This window comes from Taudactylus pleione, unplaced genomic scaffold (assembly GCF_031769625.1).
Source record: "Taudactylus pleione unplaced genomic scaffold, aTauple2 ptg000238l, whole genome shotgun sequence".
NCBI lineage: Eukaryota > Metazoa > Chordata > Amphibia > Anura > Myobatrachidae > Taudactylus > Taudactylus pleione.
Genome location: NW_028284640.1, coordinates 6,347,654 through 6,364,010, shown reverse-complemented (window position 1 = coordinate 6,364,010; position 16,357 = coordinate 6,347,654). Strand labels below are relative to the sequence as shown.

The following is a 16,357-nucleotide window of genomic DNA, read 5'->3' as shown; positions in this document are numbered from 1 at the left end:
AGGTTTTCGTGCCCTAAGCATCGTCTGAATCACAGAGCTGGAGAAGCCTTTGGCTCTTGAGATGGAAGACTCCAGAGCCACGCCAAAGACAGACGAAGTAGGTTCACATGCAAGCAGGGACCCTGCACTTGGAAACTGAGTGTATGGCTAGATTCCGTATGTCGGTGAACCAATGGTGCCTGTGCCAAGCAGGAGCTACCAGTACCACCTTCCAACTTAAATTTCCTGAAGACCCTTGGGAGGAGGGAAATCCGAGGAAAGATACGCTAGCTTGAAGTCCCACCTCACCGCCAGCACATCAACAAAGGCGGCTGAGGCATCTCTGGTCCTGGACCCGTAACCTGGGGGACCTTGTGGTTGTGACGTGACGCCATGAGGTCTACATCTGGTAGGCCCCATTTGTTCACCAGTAGTTGAAACTCCCGGATGGAGAGCCCACACTCTGGCGTGTATGTCCTGACGACTTAGGAAGGCCGCTTCCCAGTTGAGGACTCCCAGGATGAATATTGCGGAGATAGCCAGAAGATGACGTTCTTCCCAGATCAGAATGTTTGCCACTTCCCTCATGATTGCCTGACTTCGCGTGCCTCCTTGATTGAGATAGGCTACTGTGGTCACGTTGTCAGACTGGATCTGGACCCGCCTGCCTTGGAGGAGGTCCTGTGCCAGGATAAGAGCTTTGTATACTGCACGAAGCTCCAGGATGTTTATGTGCAGGTGACTTTCCTAATTTGTCCATCTTCCCTGAAAGGAATGATGACCTGTCACCGCCCACCATCCGAAGACTGGCTTCCATGGTGAGGAGCACCCAATTTCAAATCCAAAATGGGCGACTTGTCCAGAAGAGGGAGAGAGAGCGAGCACGGGAGGGGGAAAAAAAAATCTCTGGAGTGAGAAGGATCCTCTGGGATCGCATTAGATGATACTGCCCGTTCCACCGTGAGAGAACCTATTGTTGCAGAGGCCTGGAGTGTAACTGAGCATATTCCTCCATGTTGAAGGTGGCTACCATTGAACCCAGGACCTGCATCAGCTGATAGAACGGATACCCTTCGCTTCCGGAGCAATTTGTGCACTTGCAATAAAAGGGCCGAAATCTTGTCCCCTGGCAAAAACACCCTTTGTGTCTGAGAATCCATAAGTGCCCCAGAGGTACCATCCGCTGTATTAGAGAAAGGGAGGACTTCTTCCAATTGATGATCCAGCTGTGCATCTGTAGACAGGCAATGGTCAGTTGGAGATGGTGTTGTAAAACAGCTGGACTCTGCAAATATCAGGAGGTCGTCCAAGTATGGCAGTATTCTGACTCCCTGACGCCTGAGGTGGGCTGTCATAACTGCCATTATTTGTTGAAGACCTGAGGGGCCGTTGATAGACCAAAGGACAGTGTCTGAAATTGGTAATAATGTTGCAGGACTGTAGAAATTATTGATGAGATGGCGTACTAGGCACATGCAGATACGCATCCAGAATGTCCAGGAAAGCCATACTATCCCAAGGTTCCATTACCAGAATAATTGACCAAAGAGTCTCAATAAGGAACTTTGGTACACGGACAAACTTGAGAGTTTTCAGATTTAGAATAGGGCGATGAGACCCATTTGATTTCTGAACCAAAAACAGATTGGAATAATAGCCCCCTCCTTGTTAAACCACAAGAACTGGGATTATCACCCCTGCCTGCAACAGGGAGTTAATAGCCTCCTGGAGGACCAAATCCTTTATCGAATCGGATGGGGGAGTAGTACAAAAAAGAAAATGTCTGGGGAGGATGTCTCCGGAAAGTGAGGGCATACCCCTGAGAGGCCACTTCTCAGACCCAGGCATCTGTTTGATGCCAGAAGTCCGCAAAATGACGAAATCGGCATCGGCCGCCGCCGCCTCCTCCCCCCCCCCCCCCGGGATCCCCAAGTAGGAGGGCTTGTCATCCGGCTTGGAAGCTGGATGTCTGACCGGCCAGGACCTTAGTTTGTGGCTTGGCGGTCCTGCGAGAACTAGATGGTATGGAGAAAGGCTGTCCTTTTGCTCTTCCCTGAGGGCAAAGGACCGAAAAGAGGATTGCCTAGGCTTTGATGTAGCTATTGATGGCAGACCTGCAGATCTTGAGGCTGCCAGAGTAGCCACCATCTTATCTAATTCTGCTCCAAAAAGTAGGTTTCCATAAAAAGGCAGGGATTCCAGAACCTTCTTTGATCCCGCATCTGCTTTCCAGGATCTTAATCAAAGGGCTCTACGAGCAACAACCGAAGCTGCAGATGCTTTAGAAGCCAGGAGTCCAGCATCTATTGCAGCTTCTCCCAAATATGAGGCCACTTCCCGTATGTGGGAAATATATCTCAGCTGTTCTCTGGTAGCATTTGGTATCTTCCAATGCCCCTGTCCATTCTTCAACAGCCTTGGATACCCAGGCCGCAGCCATAGCCGGCCGAGTACAGCTCCAGACAATGAAAACACTGATTTAAGACATGTTTCAAGTTTTCTACCTGTAGGATCTTTAAGGGAAGATACGGATGGTATAGGCAACGTAACGCTCCTGACTAAATGTGTCACATGAGCATCCACAGGAGGGACTTCCCACTTTTTATCCTTTCCCACCTACTGAATGTACTAAGATGCTAATCTTTTTGTAACATGGAACAGTTTATCCAGAGTACTCCATGCTTCTGCCATAAGTTCAGTGAGCTGCTCAGACTTACGAAACTCATCTTTTACCACCCTCTGGTGTTTAAACACTGGAGCCTTAGGTCTAGGAGCTTGCTCATCATCCTCTATATTTAGGATTGATTTGACCACCCTCACCAAAGAAGTGACATCCACTGTAGAAGGATGGTCCTCCTCTCCGGAGATAGAGCCTGGAGAAGAACTCGGTGCATAATCTGACTCCTCCGAATCTACATGCTGGGCAGACTGACTAAATTATATTGTCTGCTTAGGCGCTTTAATGGCTACTGGTCTGTTTGCCTGCAACATTTGTTGAAACACAGCAGCTGACTGAGCCATACTCTGACTTGAGTGGGCATAAACATCCATCCAGGAAAGATGTATAGTGGGGGGCAAACATAGCAGGCTGGAACTGCTGTGGATATTCCATTATGGGAGGCAGCGTGGGAGCAGTCAAACAGACCATTACCTGCATCATAACCTGAGACAAGGACACCCAAGATGGCTCCTGTACAGGGGCTGGTAGACTGGACTGGTGAGGTGGTTCTTTATAACAAATAGCACACAAATCATCCTGTATAAAATCCTGAGAGGACAAGCCCGCCAAACAGCTTTTACATGAAACCAGCACTGGGGCCTCAGTTTCCCATTTACACTTACCTTTAGAAATAATAAAATCAGTGTAAATGTGTCTGCCTTCAAAAGTATCAATGTGAAGTACAATAGAGAGAAACAAAAATCCCCACACACCTGCAGCAAATGGTTTGAGGAGAAATAGTAGTGATCGTTATAATTGACAGTAAGGAAAATAAAGGCAGCATTTCAATACAAGAGTGCATGTGACTGGCGCAAAGTTCACTTAGAGATCTGACGATAGACCCAGATGTACAGTCGGAGCTTTTCGATAGGGCCCCTCTGGTTCTGATAAATAAATGTCCAAAGCTCAATTTATTTCCCATTCAAGGGGAGTATATTACCTGACCTTATAGGACCTTGCATTGGGTTTTCAGATTTGCACTATTAAGGCTTGTTATATGCGTTTCCCCCCAATAATACACATCGATCTGGAGTTACTCACGGACAATATTGACAGGCTCTACGTTGCATTCTGCAACCACCGCAGGACCACGGTGAAAGTTGGGTCAAACGTCTATTTATCACCATTAAAGGGTGAACGTACACATATATCCTATAAGAACAAACTTCTTTTACGTTATTACACAATATTGTTGTTTTCCATTTTTTTAAATAGATCTCTGAACAAATTGAGAACCCTATCAAGAAGCTCTTTAATTCAGAATTGATCACAGACAGTGCCTGAACTACCATTTAATTCCAAGTATCTCAATACAGCAGAGCTAGCAAAAGTCACATACAATGCATATACCATATACTTGCAATGGGCCTTGAATCAACTACTCAAAACACAAGGCTTGGTAGGAGTTGAGCGCTGCATAACCTGGCCTCTGGGGAGAGGTATACAGGGAGACTAGAACCAAAACCTCCTGAAACCAGCAGCTTCAGCAGAGCACTGATTGTGGTCGCTGGGCATCTCATATACAGAGGAGGGTAGAAAGAGCAACCGAGATGCGGGAAGACCTCAGCTGGATCGGCATCCGGGCTGGGGAAGGGGCTGCCAGGGAGAGCCTACCTCCCCTATGCTTTATAATCCCCCCCCCCCGGGTGCGCTATCCTTATACATGGCCGCCACCACTGTTCCAGACGCCATACTCACTTGCCCCGTTGGAGGAGAAGCGGACGCATCAGTCGCCCCACTACAGCAAACTCCGGCAGGTCTCCAACCGCCGGAGGTACGGACTGCCATGTGGTTCCCCGCGAGCAGAGAATCACCTTACCTGCGTCACCGTGCTTCTGGCTGCAGTCCCGCCCACCGACATCACGAGTCCAGTTACTGGTGTTGCGGTGCCGGCAGGGGTAGGTGGAGCAGCAGCACAGGCATCCTTTAGGACATCTATCACTGCTTGCTCTGAAGTAAAAAGAAAATAAAAAAAAATATAAAGCTTGGGAGCAGTCCCCCTATTATAAAAGGTGCGCCTGAATCCTGCCGCACCAAACTAAAAACTGAATGAATCCTGTGGCTAGGGGCAAGGTATATGTGGAGGAGGACCCAAGGCATCCTGGGAGCTGAAAGTTTATCTGTTTGGTACCTGGACCACTCCAACCACATTTCCCTACGGTATCCCTGTGGACCCTGAAAAAGAAAAAGTCCATATGAGAAGATTCCATTTTATTTTACATACATTATACACAATGTAACACAGTAATTTAAGTTTTGGATATGTTTGTGGGAGCGGTGGGGGGAAATAAAAGCATTTTTTTGTACGGACCATAAAAACAACTCCTTTGAGTCCATCTGAGGAACACTGCAGACTGCTGGATTAGAGAAGGCTGGGGAGTAGCCACTAAATAATTAAACTAATGAAGCTGACACCCCCCCCCCCCCCCGCACTAACAAATCCGAAAAGAGACGGCAGTACAACTAATCACTAAACTCACTGCGATGAGCATTTCAGTAAAAAAAAAAAAAAAAGTCATGTTGTCCCTTACCTGTTAAGAGCCTTTTCTCTGATGTCCATGGGGGACACTGGACACCGTGGGCATACAGGGGAGCCTGGGCACCAACTCGTTAATCTTTTTTCCTAGCAGCACAGGCTCCCTTTCCCCTGCCCCCTTTAGTTAACAAGCCCAAGGAGAGGGACAAGAAGGAGAAGGAAGACCGGCACACACACCTCAATCACAAAAGTCAGTCATTGAGAAGTGAGCCGGAAAAGATCCAACAGAAAACCCCGCCAGTGCCAGGGTGGGCTCCCAGTGTCCCCCATGGACTCAGAGAAAAGTATCTAATAATAGGTAAGGACAAAAATCCCCTTTTCTCTTACAGCCATGGGGACACTGGGAACCATGGGACAGCCCAAAGCAGTCCATCTAAGGGAGGGCAGAGCTCAATACTCTACGACCAAACCCAGCATATGAGGATGCAAAGGTATCAAAGCATTAGAACTTGATGAAAGTGTGGGCGGAAGACCACGTGGTTGCCCTGCAAAGCTGCTCAGCAGATGAGCTATGCCTAGCTGCCCATGAAGTTCCCACCGACCTGGTGGAATAAGCACACAGAGGCCGGGGCCGGTTGGTCCGCCAAAAGGTAGGCATGGTGGATAGTAATGCAAAGCCAGCAGGCCAAGGTCTGTTTGGAGGCCAGCCAGCTATGTTAGTTTAAGTCATAAAGGACAAAGAGGAAATCAGATTTCTGGATATCCTGTGTCCTTATCCACATAAACACGGAAGGCCCAAACATCTAAGGAGGCCACCTCCGGGGAAGTCAGGAACCACTCGACGCAGGTGGAAGATACAGAAAGGAGAGCAATGCTACAGCGCACTCAAAACAGACACTTGCCGGGCCGAGGTAATGACGATGATCCATTGTTTCCAAAAGCTCAAAGGGGGAAGCCTTAAGGGCCGTCAACACCAAAGCCAAATCTCACAGGGCCACTGGAAGAACAAACAGTGGTTGAAGGTGAAGCACAACTTATAGAAAAGTTTGGACATCCAGCAAAGAGGCAATCTTTTTTTGAAAGAGAACCGAGCATGCAGAGATCTGGACCTTAACGGAGGAAAGCTGAAGACCCAAATAAAATTCCAACCGCAAAAAAGGACAGGATCAGAGACTAACGGAAATCCAGAAGATTTAGATGGCAGACCACACACCAATCATAGTAGGTTTGCCAGACTTGGCGATAGATCCTTGCCTAGGACTGTTTCAAGCGTTCCGCAGAGTATGAATGTCCAATGCGGAGACACCTTTTTCCCTTAGGATGGTTGTCCCAAGAGCCACCCCATCAAGGTGAGGCAACCGAGGTCTGGGTGCAGACAAGGGCCCTGAGACAGAAGGTCCAGCTGGACAGACGCCTTTTACCTGTCCCCGGCGACCCAGCCGTGGCTGGGATCCTGTCTGTAACCCTGTTGCCATTGCTTCAGCCATTGAAACAGGGGAAGCTGTGGAGCGGTGATGGGGGAGTCAATGGCACTGACCCACTGCCCCCTCAGTAGAAGAAAAATTAACCAAGCCAGAGGTTCACAAACACGGTCCTCAAAGTACCTAAACAGTTCAGGTTTTAGAGATATCCATGATTAAGCACAGGTGGTTAAATCAAAATTGACTGAGGTAATAATTAAGTCACCTGTGCTCAACCATGGATATCTCTAAAACCTGAACTGTTGGGGAACCTTGAGGACAGTGTTTGGGAACCTGTGAACTAAGCAGAGGCTGCAGTAGCAGCCCCCCAAAAACGTGCCCACCCCTTAGGCACCAAACTAAAACTGTGTCTCTGTCTGAGGTGGCGGGGTATAGGGGAGAGGGAGCCTATGCTATTGGGTTAAAAAAAATAAAAATTAACTAGTTGATACCCAGGCTCCCCTGCTCCAGTCTATATAGAAGAGTTACCCATGAATCTTTTGTCCCATTTGAGGAACACTGCAGACAGACAATTCAAAGCAAGCCTCAAAAAGGAAAGGGGTGTGGGGTGTCCTGCACCAGCCGTGCCCAAAACATAGAAGGATAAAAAGAGAGTGGAACATGAAAGGGGAAGAAAAAAAAACTATACAGAGAACTAAGCAGCCAACCAAAGCACCCAGTTGCAAAGCATCCGGAGAGGACCAGACACTGGCCAACCCAAAGGGACAGAAATGCACTGAATAGCAGAAGGGAGCCCGCAAGTCACAGACCACTGGAAGGTAGGCCTGCCCCATGGAATTAACACTGTGGGAGCCACAGAACTCGCAAATCTCAAAGAAGGTCAAAGAAGAGGAAAGGACTGAAAAACGGAGAAGAGCAGAATATCGCTCAGACAATAAATAGAAAAGTAGAACAAGCAGACGGAGCTGCAAGCACTGCTGAGCTGAAACAATGGCAACAGAATGCCATTGTCCAAGGAAACGGAAACGTTGCCAAGGTCAAGTGAGGTCCCAACACTTAACCGGAGTCCGAATATGCGGCACATGCTGCAGAAAAGCAGACCAGCCGGAAGACCTGAAATGCTACCTGAGAGTCAGAGACCCTGAGCCAACCCGGTCGTAATGCTGATAAACCCAGAAGAAACCGCAAGATGAAACAGAAAGCCATGCAAAACTACCAGCTCAGTCCTGACAGAACAGTCTAGGGGCTGAAACTAGGGAATAATACACAGAAGCATAGTCACCAAGGGTAGGAGCTAACAAAAACTCTAAGGAAAACAGCTACAGAAAACAGAGAAGGACTAAAAGAGGAAATACCAGGTCGGAAGCAAACCCCCTAAGGAGCTACATGCCGGAAGATACACATATGACCAAGGACAGCCAAACACATTTGACCCAGATACTCTGACCGACAATACTGCAAGTCACAGGAATGAAAATGGAAGCACCCACAACCCTGAACAGAGCATCCCACAGAAATGGAACAGTCAGGGACCTGGACATCAGCAAATGTGTGAAGTGTCAGCGTGGACAGCGGGGTCTGCACCAATGAGCACAACCACCCAACAATAAATGGATATGCCACATCTCCCAAGAAGTGTCCAGCCGTGTCTGCACCCTCCAGAGAATTTGGAACTTAATAGGAAGGACTGCCCTGCATAGACAATTCCAGCCGAGATATTGCTGTTCTGCAATTACACATTGGTACTCTGACAGAGGACACAAGTCAACGCCAGGGAACCCAAGACAGATTATTAACTCAAAATCCAAAAAAGCAGAGGGAAAAAGCTCCAAAAGTACCAAATAATTGGTCCCATAAGGTTGGAAAAATAACATTCACACCGACCGACTGGCCTCGTGCCAGAAGTTGTACTGTAGTACAGGTCTGTGGAAAGGAGTTCCAGAAAACTGTCCACAGCTCGTCCCAGATATGACCACAAACTCCAGTTGCCAGATCCCTATGTTTAATGATGTGCATTGCCGGGTAAGATCCCGATTCATGACACTGTAGGCGACACTGCGTTATGAGTCACAGACCCAGGACATAGAAAACGTAGAATAGTGACACCTCAGCAAACCAAATATCGTGGGAATGACTATACACTGCTCCTGCCAGACAGCAGTAGGAGGGTAAGGTTGATCAAAGAAAAACAGAATTAAAAAAAATCTGGCTATGTCCAGCATAGATGCATGAAATACAGACAAACCTGCTGGGGACCTGACCAATGGCAGCAGTCACCCTATGGGCTTAGCCCCCAGGATAGTAAAGTCCGAGGACTAGGAGAAGCTCAGTAACTAGGCCCTGAGAGAGCTGTGAACCTGAAACTCTAACCCCCTAGGCAGAAGATTACAGCATAAATTCAAGCCCCTAGGATGGGAGAGTACAGAGTAATAAATCCACCCACAGCAGGCGAAAATAGAGGTCCTGGTAGGACACCCAAAAGGTACCAACCGCAACTGAGAAGGCTGTGTGGTAGAACTCTTGCTACAGAAGCGGTGGAAACATTGGGCGTTCCACCAATAATCTCCTATCCAAGGTAAGAAAATTCTGCTAAAGGAAGAACTAGAGATGAAGGGCAGACAACCCCACAGACCACCTGTGTGTGATCCTTCCTGGACTGACTACTGATGTGTCAGGAACTAGAAAACAACGCAAACCGGTGTACTAAGTACTTACGATCTTGTCGTACATCTGGTCATCTGGATTCATGCAGGTAGGTTGGATAAGCGACAGCTGCACATAAAAATTAAATGATCAAATAGATACAGGCCACATCATCATAAGATAATGCCCTACATCAGAAACAAATAACAGACAGAAACCAGAACAATTTGAATGTCCACCTCCTCAAGAAGAGAAATAAAGTCAAATCAGCTCCAGGCAAAAATCAGCTCCAGGCAATTAAGGAACTAACTGCCAGATACAGTTATGACAAAAAAACAGCTCTGCCTCCGAGGGAATACATACGATTTACTGATGGTCGGGATGCCATAAAACCAACGGTGGCATCCCGATGTTCAGAATACCGACAGAGGCCGGTAAGTAGTCTAACCCTTACTAACCCTCCCCTGGCGGTGCTTAACCCTAACCTCCCCCGGTGGTGCCTAAACCAAATCCCTCTTCCCGCACCCTAAACCTAACCCTCCCAGGGTGGTGCTTAACCCCCCCTCCCCACAGCCTAACCCTCCTCAGTCATTGCCTAACCCTACCCCCCCCCCCCTCCCTCCCTCCAGCCCCGGGAGGTCCGTAAACCTAACCCCCCCACATCCCTGGCCTAACCTAACCCGCATACTTACCCTCGGGATGCCGGCGGTCTGGATGCAGACGTCTGTATCTTGATCTCTTCGGGATAACGGCATCGGCATTCTGACAGGCGTTGGGATTCCGGCATCGGTATACTGACGTCCAGCATCCCGCCCTCCAGCATCCTGACCGCATACCCCACCGAGAGTGCAGAACCGAAAAACACAAAAGACTAAGATGGGCTGTGAATATGTATCTCATGTGTATATAACGCTAACCATCTCGCTGGCGCTCTCTATATTCTATACTAGTACACCTCATGTATATATCAAGCTAGCCATCTCGCTCTCTATATATTAGTGCACCATACTCCGTATAATATACTGGGAAGGGGTAGAACCCAGCTTATTTTCGACAAGTGTATACACATCTAGCAAAAACTGACCGGAAACTGTATCCCATTAAAGGGCAGGTTGGGCAGTATTTAAACACTCCAATGTAAACATAGGAGATTAAAGAAATTACACAGAAGATAGATAACGAACAAACATTACCCAAAGTTCTAAGAACTAAAGGCAAAGGAAATACCAGTATTTCTTGACTGTTGGGCAATAAAGCCAATCAGCACAACCATTGTGTTAAACTAAACCAATACAGAGGTATCGTCCAGTTTTACAACACAACTTAGAGTATAGGTAACTCTAAAAGATAGCAGTCCAGCAAAATTATATTTCGCATTCAGCAAAAATGCATAGATTACTACCAACCGTGACAGAAAGGATGCCCCTCGGAGAGGGCAACGCCATCCAATAATTGCTCCTTGATACAGACCATGCAAGGTCAGTGACCAGGGGCACTGTTAACCGTCAAACACTACCGGGAACCCTGTTAATAGCCCAAAAGTTAGGCTGTGGGCATCACCTACCGACCCTTTACTACCTGTTAAGAAAATAGGGTGGACTGAAAATTTACCAGGGAGGATCGGAGCTCCGAAAGGCCCGCTCTATATCATCAGAGTCATTCTACTCACTCAGCACTACCTGAACAGAACCGTTCCTTAAAGCCTTGTGGGGCCTGGATGCTCAATCCATAGAGGGATCAGCAAATCTAAGCGTACTCTCTCCCTGACTTAATCAAGGAGTTTTTTTTTACGTTTTTTGTTTTTTTAAAAGCAACTGTAAACAGAGTTCCTACAGGGCCAAACATCAGAGCACCACATGCACCTGAAAGAGGGGTTCTGTAGAAGTAGCCTCCACAAGAAGGGGCAAAAATGTCCCGAAAATGTCACAACATTTTTTTAAATAAAGTAAGGTGACCGAAAGCCAGCAGAAGGCAGTGCTCTCAGCAATGGCCCCAGATAACTCAAGCTAGGTTATACTTAAAAGGGTAGCACACTTACCCACACTGCCCAGCAGACTCACATAGCACCTGGGTTGGGTATATAATTCCTGAAGATGCTGCCAGTGTACTGTACATGCTAAGCAGCTGCCCAGCTCACCGCTGGTTTATAAAACAGTGATTATCCACTTGGCCTCCCAGTGCTGGAAGCGGAGGTGGCCATAAAACAAGCAGTGGTACTACCAAAATAGAGGCTGCCATAAAAAATAAAAAAAACATCAAATTTAAAATAAGCAGACCTAGTCAGAAGGCGGCTGTGCTGCCTTTAATGGACACATGGAGAACTGGAGCCTGAAAAGCAGTCTCTGGTCTTGTCAAAAATAGAAACTTCCCCCGTCGCCCACCCAGCACCACCGCAGGAGGCTGGGGCGGCCGCTAGTTAAACCAAAAAGGCCACCGCTATAAAGCAGTGCTGTAAAGTAAAACTATGTGCAGTGGGAGCCAGCAGAAAGCTATGCTCCTAGTAATGTTCCCAGGTAGGACCGGAACCTTCAGTAGCAGGCTTTGGGTTCAGAGTAAAAAAGTTTTCCTCCTTGGCCACCCAGCTCTATCGCAGTACGCTGTGGCAGCTAACAAGTTAAATTAAAGCCGCTGTACAAAACAAAAGTACCAGGAACCAGCAGAAGGCTGTGCTCCCAGTAATGGGTTATACCTCATGCCTGGTATGAGATTTGAACCAGTGTGTACCAATATGAGGAGTGCCGCTCGCCCGTCAAGCGCTACTGTTTGTAGGTTGTGGCGCCGTTACTATACAAGCCGTGATCCTGGGTGCGACGCCAGCATAGTTGTTAGTGATGAGGATCCCGGTGCAGTCCGAACACCTCTTCCCCCAGAGCCTGATCCCATAAGGGGATGCAGGTAACCTAGACTAGTGGAGAAAGATTTGGACCATAAATAAATAAAATAAACCCCCTAAGCACCAAGTCTTCGTGCCTCTCAAGAGAACACTAAATACAAAACAGGTGGGAGAGCTCAGAGGCTGGGGAGTTCCAGCTCCAATAGTTTAACTGTTTCGTGCCAACTCCTCCAGCTGCCTATAGTCCCACAGTCTGCAGTGTTCCCCAGTTAGGACGAAAAAGAAATGTTGACTTTTTCGGCAATCAGTGAATAAAGTTAGCATGAATTTATATATACACAGATGTGTCCTTATACATCTAGCCTCAATAAGTCACTGCAGCGTGAGACACCTGGGGAGAGTGAGCCACCAGGCACCGAGCGACTCGGCTTGCACCAAGCGTCTTTTTTTGTCAGGAGTCTTATTCTCAAACGGATGTTACAATCTGCTTCATGAGACTGCATCAATTTGATATGCAACACTTTTACATCAGCGCAAGCCAAGCTGCACAGGACCTGGTGCGCTGAGAAGGGCAGCAATCGTGTATGAGGACACATCTGTATGTTTAATCAAACATCCATGGGCCAACAATACAATAAAGGTAGAGTGTTCATCACGCGGCCCTCCAGCTGTTGTGGAACTACACATGACAGTATGCCCTGACAGTTTTAGTATTCCCCAATGGAAAAACTGTGGCATGACATACTGGGATGTGTTGTTCCACAACAGTTGAACAACCATGCAATAAGGTGTACATTTTAATTAGCTTATTCCCATTTTCACAAACTAGTACATTTATACAGTTTGGAAGAGTTTCATTAATTTTTCCCTTCCATCACTAAATGAATATAACAATTGCTGCACATTATGTATAAATATAAAGACTCAGTGGAACAAGGTAAGTAGTAAGTTACCTGTATCTCTGCTCGCTGATTGGTTTGTCTTCCTTCCAGCCTTTCCGCCACATTCCTGTTTAACATAGTAAACCATATTTCTCTAAACTTAAATAGATGTAACAAAGTCTGGTGATATGTCACACACTCCGCACTAACAAGGGGGGGAGGGGTCACACGCGCTCCGCACTAACAAGGGGGGGGCTCACACACACTCCGCACTAACAAGGGGGGGGCTCACACACACTCCGCACTAACAAGGGGGGGGGGGTCGCACACACTCCGCACTAACAAGGGGGGGGGGGTCGCACACACTCCGCACTAACAAGGGGGGGGGGGGGGTCGCACACACTCCACACTGACAAGGGGGGGGGGTCGCACACACTCCGCACTGACAAGGGGGGGGGGGTCGCACACACTCCGCACTGACAAGGGGGGGGGGGGGGGTCGCACACACTCCGCACTGACAAGGGGGGGGGTCACACACTCCGCACTGACAAGGGGGGGGGGGGTCACACACTCCGCACTGACAAGGGGGGGGGGGGTCACACACTCCGCACTGACAAGGGGGGGGGGGGTCACACACTCCGCACTAACAAGGGGGGGGGGGGGTCACACACACTCCGCACTAACAAGGGGGGGGGGGGTCACACACACTCCGCACTAACAAGGGGGGGGGGTCACACACACCGCACTAACAAGGGGGGGGTCACACACACTCCGCACTAACAAGGGGAGGTTTAGTCTCCACTGAGCAGATGTATGGCATGAGATAATGTGCACATTAGCATACATAAAAAAACATTACTTCAAAATATACAGCTCCCTAACGACCACCCCCAGAACATAGTGTATTGCCCACACAGAAAGGTACAAGTAATTGGCAGAACTCAAGACTAAAAAGTGGGGGTAAAGTTACTGAAATCTGGTGTTAAACATAAAAGGTGTTGCCCATGACGACAAGATGGTAACCATCATGTTTCTAGATGATTGCGGGCAACCACAATGCAATACAGCCATGGCCAAAAGTTTTGAGAATGACACAAGTATTGGTTTTCACAAAGTTTGCTGCTTCAGTGTTTTTAGACCTTTTTGTCAGATGTTACTATGGTATACTGAAGTTAAACTACAAGCATTTCATAAGTGTAAAAGGTTTTTATTGTCAATTACATTAAGTTTAGGCAAAGTCAATATTTGCAGTGTTGACCCTTCTTTTTCGAGACCACTGCAATACCCCACTGTGGGCGAGGTATAGGGGGAAGGACCGGAGCATTCTGGGATTGAAAATCTTTGCTGCTGGTGTCCGGTCCTCCAAGTTACACCTACACCCCATTGTCTCCCCTGTGGAGCCCTATGGACCCTGAAGAAAAAGGCAACACTTTTTTTTTTATTTACTCATCTCTACTTAAAGAACAAAATTTCACTATAATTGGTGATGTCACTTACAGAGGGTGATGTGGACCCCAGTAAACCCCAATTCCAGCTCGTGCCTTTAGTCGTCCATTCCGTGAACAGCAGCCGTCAGTGTACACAACTGTAGAATCGCCTGTAAAGATATCAATGTTACTGCTGAATATTATATTCTAATAGTTGTATTAATGGTGTGAAATAAAGTTAACTGGCTCATTTCTGTCTGGTTTCAGAACTTGATCACACACGTGCACTATAATTAGATCACATTTTAGATCGAGATATAAAAAAAAAAAATCTCCTAAAGTCTGTCCAGTCTCCCACATACATGCGCAGTGGCACATGACACCCCACCAACGGCTCCCACTGCTAGGGAGACTGGACCTGCTGGGAGGTAAGTACACAGTTACGGGAGGGATGGAGTGGGACAGAGCAACAAACAGCACAGCAGGTGGGACGGAGCAGTGGATGGAGGGGGTGGAGAAGTGATGGGGCGGGAGCAGGATGAGGCTAGGAATGGGATGACCATGCTAGACAGATACCTAACCTACAATAAATGTAAAGAAATGCACTGCATGGGATGAGAGTATCCATATGTTGAAAAACTTAGGTTGCGTACTTTGTACCAAACATCTGCGGACGACTTTGTACGCAGCTTCTTGGATTTGCGACGCTCCGGGTGGTCATTTCAATACATTCATCAGCGTCTGCGCCATTTGCATATTTTAGCATAGTAGCTGCATACACAGACGCAGCAGGGGCATTAGCGTACAATTTTAAATCTGGGCCTATAACATTTAAAAATTCATGCGCCATAACATGGCCATGAGACATGATCTTATAAATATTCAGTTCAACATGCAAAGAAACATATTAATCTTGATAACAAGTGATCTTGCCTACTTGGTTACTCATCTCAGATTGTACAGACTATGACACATGAAGTAAAGCAATGCTTACTTTACTGGCTGGACAGGCATCCAAAGTACAGACTTTCAAAAACATTAAAGGGACGGGGAGGGGAGAAAGCACCTCAACTACTTTCAAGCAATGCTTTTTGGAGGTTACACTTTAGAACATAAAGAGGGGGCAGAAGAATATACCCATATGAGTAAATTGCCCATTGTAGGACGGCAGGGAGCTGGCATCAATGAGCTTGATCCGTTTAGGAGATGACGGACTAGTAGAGGAGCTTGCGGTTTGAGGAAGTGGTCTTTTGGGCCGGTAAGGAGATTTCGCAAGATCAACCCGTTGTGGAAGAGAGCTCTGGACATCACAGCTACCTGTAAGGGAAAAAGAAAAACTTGTGACAACCCATTCACGTGTCGCTTAAATAAATTAAAAAAAAAAAAAAAAAAAAGAAGTACAGTTAGGTTAGAGATCACTACAAGGGATACTATATTTTAGGTTACCATGGTGTGCATCCGATCCGGCAAGTGGTCCAATAGTCTGGGGCTGCTCTCTCTATAGAGAAACTGTATGACTGCTATATGCAGATAGAGCAATGTAAAGAGCTACTGACTATGCTGGAGCTTTTCAAATTAATATTCATATATAAAATGCTAGTACAGGTAAATAGGCCAGCCATTGGCAGCATAGACAGGAGGTGGTCTTGGAAAAAGTCTCCATTGCCCAGGAGACTAAACACATTGACGTCAGCACCTCTTTAGTGTTACCTGACCATACGGAGGACTTGCCTGCAGCTAGCTCAGTGACCGGACCAGGCATCTTACCTGACCATACAGAGGACTTGCCTGCAGCTAGCTCAGTGACCGGACCAGGCATCTTACCTGACCATACAGAGGACTTGCCTGCAGCTAGCTCAGTAACCAGATCAGGCTTCTGCAAGTGTCAGCGCAGCACTGCAGTTTACATCCAGAAACGGCCGTCACTTGCCCGCATTCTGAAATTTTACGGGTTTGAACCATCAGGGTCTACCAACAC

General features: G+C 47.4%; 1 protein-coding gene across 2 annotated transcripts in view; it reads right to left on the bottom strand.

The window, feature by feature from the left end:
- RNASEH1 (ribonuclease H1) overlaps positions 1-16,357 on the bottom strand; it is a 35,546-nt gene that overhangs the window by 14,564 nt on the left and 4,625 nt on the right. For both annotated transcript variants that reach the window (XM_088479525.1, XM_088479526.1), the window contains exons 4-6: positions 15,517-15,696; positions 14,450-14,549; positions 13,025-13,079 (exon numbers count right to left, since the gene is read on the bottom strand). In XM_088479525.1, the coding sequence (XP_088335651.1) occupies positions 13,025-13,079; positions 14,450-14,549; positions 15,517-15,696 (335 nt within the window). The remainder of the gene's footprint in view (positions 1-13,024; positions 13,080-14,449; positions 14,550-15,516; positions 15,697-16,357) is intronic.